The following is a 5264-nucleotide window of genomic DNA, read 5'->3' as shown; positions in this document are numbered from 1 at the left end:
TGTTGGAGACACGCAGAAACTTCAACACCGCCTCATTCCTCCGATCCCATGAGCCGAGGGAGCCGACCACGAACGGCGTGACTACCACACGGTACCTTTCCCGCGTGAGGGCCTCAGCAAGAGGAGTGTACTTGGTGACCTTCCTCGCTCTTGCTTCATCGAACGCCTCACGACGGTTCTCGAAGAGCACCGTGACGTCAACAATGATAATCGACCGCGACTGCTCGTGACGAATCACGAGGTCGGGCCGAAGACTCGCCAATTCGGGATCGACCCCCTCGACCCGCTGGTTAATTCGGACTTCACCTGGCAGTCGGGTGGACCTAGCTAATCGTAGCAACAGGTCATCGTGCCTGAGCTGTATCGCGTCGGAATGGACCCCACAATGATTGATCACGTGGGGAAGGGTCTCGGCACTTNCTCCGCACCGCCGACAACGCCCATCGCCCTCCTCCCACCGACGTGCGCCGTTGAGCGGCAACACGTCGAGTCGGGCTCGGTGCAAGAAGCGCCAGTCGGCGAANCGGGTGAAGCTGCCAGTACGCATGAAGTGATTGCTCACTCCATGACGCATGGCCACCTCGAACACCTTCCCCTGATCCTTTTTGGCGAGCAATGTGCTCGTATAATACGACGCGATAGCCAGGCGTAGTGCATGGATGACCTGCGAGGTGATTTCGTTGCGGACGGCCTCCTGCTGGCGACGCCCCCCGCTGATGTCCTCGCTGTCCCGTCCTTCGGGGAGCGGGGGGGCGCACGCACCGGTCTGGCAGCTCCGGAAGTCCTGCTGGGCGCGCTGTGAGCCCGCCGCATTCCTATGGCCTCCTGCGGTGATGGTGTTGCGGCGGGCGATCTCGATGTTCTCGATGTACCTCCCCCCTTTGCTGTGTAACTTCTAGCGTAAGATGGTGATGGGGAGGGAGGGCGGTGCGCGAGCGACGAGGTGCCGGCTCTCCTGATTACGCTGCTACCCCCACTCGAGGGGGTAGATAAATCCGCGACCGTGTCTCTCCTCGCGGCAGTGGTCCTCCTCGTCGACGCTTTCTTCGGGACGGCCCCCTTCGATGGTCCCGGCTGGGGCACCGTCCTCGCAGCCGTCGCTCTCGGCGGCCTCATGGTTGAAATGGCCGTTTCTCCTGCTGTGACGGCTGCGTAGGTGGGGGATGGTCCTGTCGTAGGTGGTGTTGATGATGGAGAGGGCCCGCTGGGTTGAGTCCTAGAAGCTGGGCGGGCCCTCTTGGTGGCGGTGGTGGTGGCGCGTGCGCCGGGTTGCCGCGGGTTCACGGAGGGATTTCGTTTTGCGGAGGGATTTTTATTTGTGGTCGGGGCCGCTGACGACGCGGAAGATGGCGCGGCTCCAGGTTCGCAATCTAATTTATTTTGACCCGCCTCCGCGTCAACCGGGGGTTGGGGGTAAAACTTTTCAATGTGTAATTTTACATCTTTCTGCAGGTACCTCGTTTTCCCCTGTACCCGCAGAATCCACATTTATATCCGATACTATCCCCCGGGTGGTCCTTTTTTAGATGTTTTGCAAGATGAGGCGGGTCTGCGAATGTTCCCGCGCGCACGGAGGGACGCAATTGGTCGCTGTTATGGCAGCGCGGACAAATTACGCGCGCGGGAAGCGGGATCTCAATCACGATTTCCCTAGGCTCGGCCTCTAGGGACATTTTCTGAACGCTTGGCACAGTGCCTGTGCGGATTCGCCTTAATGGAAGATTCGGGGCTCTACCGCTCTGCGTCGCCTCGGTAGGCGACGACAACGCACCTGTCACACGGATTTATCACCGGACAACAAAAACAAGGTAAGTATAATAAAAAGAATAAAAAAATAAAATAAAATAAAATAAAATGATCGACTGGTGCGCCCGCAAGATGCAACGCAGATGCGCGGGTGGAGTGGACGTACTAACCCAGAGGTGCCTGCCGGATACGCCTCTGCGCACGAGTGTCACCAGCCGCAATCTTTTTGCTATTTATGAGGGTAATTTAATATTTGTTTATAATAATATGTATATGGTTGGGATCGGGGGGAGCGCGCGATCCCAACTTACCGTATATTAACCCTCTATTAATTATTTAAAACGCTAAAAATGTTAATAATGCTCCCCCTGTTTATTGTAGGTTATGCGGCCTGGTGACTGTCAGCAGAGGCGTGGAGATGGACAAATAATGTAAGTATAATAAAAAAAATTGGCAGGCACCTATTGCAGGCACTGTGCAATAACAATAATCCCTGTAAATTGTGATTTTAGAGATAGGCGAGCGGAAGGAGTACTGCACAAGACAGGAGTTCTACGACCACACCTAACCTAACCTGTCAAGGTGCTGCAGATGGAAATTGCTGCAAAAATGTGTTGTTAATAATAATAGTATCAGGAGGTGGGTGGCTGGAGTAAAAATATAGCGTGTAAAATGTATAAAATATTATTTCACCGACTGTAAAAACAGCTCTGCACACGGGTAGAAAAATCAAAGTGTGCAGAGCAATGTATTATAAAATAAATAACTTTTTTGTCAATGAAGTAAAACTAATTTCCACCTACTCTCCCGCAGCAGCAGCACCAAGACCTGTATATAAAAAGGGAAATAAAGGAAGGCAGGTGTAACAGTAATAATTTTTATTTTATTTAAATAGTTTTGTCCGTAACGGACAGAACTCCTGTCGACACAAAGACGATGACGCAGCACAATTTGGATGAACACAAATTTACACCTGGCAGGCGACACACACGAATAAAAATAAAAAATATAAAAATAAAATAAATAATAAAACGGACGCGCACAGCAATAACTAAATAAATAACAAGAAAAATAATATATAAATAAAAACACGCACACGCAACAATTATCCTGCCAGGTGTCTCACCACGCCTACCCGGAAAATCACTTTTTCGAAGACCGAGCAGCCTAATCCTGGAGCCGAAAAACTAAAAAACGAAACTCACTTTATGAAAAATAACTTTCCTCCTCTCCTGGACAATGGGAAAACACCTCCCCCGGGCCTCCTGAGTAGTCGCACAACACGGAGAAAAGCGCACACGCGGAAAACTTCTTTTCGAGAAATCGCTTTTCTCGAAAATCGCTTTTTGAAGCCCGGAAAGGCCTCACTGGCTATAATACAGTTATATTAAACTGATTTTTGGAAATGTCTTTTTATTATTCAATGCTGGGCCAAGCCCGGCGGCACTGCAAGACCGGGATGACCCGCGACGGAGCCGGAGCAAGCTACGGGCGTCCGTCCAGTTCCAAAAATCAGTTTAATATTCTGAGACCGCTTTGCGGTCTGTATCAGATATTAAGCTGATAAGAACAGAGTAACTATAGTTTATTTTAACAATTAATGTTCCCCGGGGGAATAAGCTCCCCCGGGGTGAAATACAAAATAGTGTGAGGGCGACATCTGCCGCCCACGCTCGCGCGCAAAATGTTAAAATAAAAATTGGCCGGGGACAGAACCCCCCCGGCTAGGGGGCGCAATGAAACTCCGTGAGAGGGGGCACATGCTTACCGTCTCCAGTGAGGGGTAAGATGCACCCCCTCATCACGGTTCGAGTAATTGCGATAAAATATCGCCCCAACTAACCGGCTGAGGCGATATTCACAATGTGCGCTATTAGTTACTTGTTGTACATATGTACAGGCTCCCAGGTCTAAACGCAGCGGCTCAACTATACCAAGAACCTGGGAGCAGCAGCGCGGCTAAACTATGAATAATAAATTGCAGTGTTACTCTGTAGCATGCGTAAAAGAGAAAAATCGATAGGAGAATCGCATGCACAATAATTATTAATGAACAGAATAAATAAATAAACGCGGCACACACACTCGATTAAAATACAAAAGTAATAATACGCGACATTCACACTTAGATAAAATACAATAAAGAAGTTCGCGGCATTCACACTTGGGGGCCCGCATAAAAATAATATAAACGTCAAAAAATAAAAATAAAAAACAACGAAAAGCGCAGTCAATACAAAAGAATAAAAAGATAAATGTCATAAAATAAAAATAAAAAAAAAATAAAAATAAATTGGCCCAAAAATAACTTATGTGACACACACACTCGTAATACATTAGACGCACAAACAAGAAAAATAAATAAATAATTACAATAAATGGGAGAGGAGGACCCTACGCCTGGCGCCCGCGATGCGCCAGGATCGCCATCTCCCGCTCTCCGTAACGACGGCGAATCGCTCGCGTNTTGTCTCGGAGCGTTCCGCCGGGTGACCGAGCAGCCGCCGCGTACTGCCGCACCCCGGAGACGTGCTCCACGTAAATGTCCCGCGACCAGCGTATGGTATCGGAAACCATGAGACGGCGCATCAACGCTGCATACGTGTTGGAGACACGCAGCAGCTTCAACACCGCCTCATTCCCCCGGTCCCATGAGCCGAGGGAGCCGACCACGAACAGCGTGACTACCACACGGTACCTTTCCCGCGTGAGGGCCTCAGCAAGAGGAGTGTACTTGGTGACCTTCCTCGCTCTTGCTTCATCGAACGCCTCACGACGGTTCTCGAAGAGCACCGTGACGTCAACAATGATAATCGACCGCGACTGCTCGTGACGAATCACGAGGTCGGGCCGAAGACTCGCCAATTCGGGATCGACCCCCTCGACCCGCTGGTTAATTCGGACTTCACCTGGCAGTCGGGTGGCCCTAGCTAANCGTAGCAACAGGTCATCGTGCCTGAGCTGAATCGCGTCGGAATGGACCCCAAAATGATTGATCACATGGGGAAGGGTTTCGGCACTTCCCCCGCACCGCCGACAACGCGCATCGCCCTCCCCCCACCGACGTGCGCCGTTGAGCGGCAACACGTCGAGTCGGGNTCGGTGCAAGAAGCGCCAGTCGGCGAAGCGGGTGAAGCTGCCAGTGCGCATGAAGTGATTGCTCACTCCATGACGCATGGTCACCTCGAACACCTTCCTCTGATCCTTTTTAGCGAGCAGTGTGCTCGTATAATACGACGCGATAGCCAGGCGTAGTGCATGGATGACCTGCGCCCGCGCTTCTGGTGGGATCTTCACCAGGTTACCCCCCGTGCCGCGACACTCCAGAAGAAGCTCCCGCGTCTCTTCCGCCCACATCCAGCGAATCCGCAATCTGGAGGACTGCCGTCTACACGCGTTTCGCGCATCAGACCAAAGGGAGCGCTCTCCACCGTCGCGGAACTTTCTCTCGAGCGAGCCCGAGAGAAACGAAGCGATGTCCTGCTCCGTTGGTACTGAACCAATTCGCCGCTGAACCA

General features: G+C 51.5%; 1 protein-coding gene across 1 annotated transcript; it reads right to left on the bottom strand.

The window, feature by feature from the left end:
- Positions 1 to 95: 95 nt before the first annotated feature.
- On the bottom strand, positions 96 to 813 carry LOC109862071 (the record flags this gene model as incomplete). Its single annotated transcript, XM_020441965.1, has 2 exons — positions 763 to 813; positions 96 to 664 (listed from the first exon to the last, which is right to left on the bottom strand). Coding segments are annotated over exons 1-2 (620 nt in total), but the record flags the coding sequence as incomplete, so codon positions are not given.
- Between the last annotated feature and the right edge of the window lie 4451 nt (positions 814 to 5264).

The sequence above is a fragment of the Pseudomyrmex gracilis genome, unplaced genomic scaffold (assembly GCF_002006095.1).
Source record: "Pseudomyrmex gracilis isolate BER0280 unplaced genomic scaffold, ASM200609v1 scaffold_1332, whole genome shotgun sequence".
NCBI classification, from domain to species: domain Eukaryota; kingdom Metazoa; phylum Arthropoda; class Insecta; order Hymenoptera; family Formicidae; genus Pseudomyrmex; species Pseudomyrmex gracilis.
Note: the sequence above shows the minus strand (reverse complement) of the source record. Positions and strands in the feature narration are given on the sequence as shown.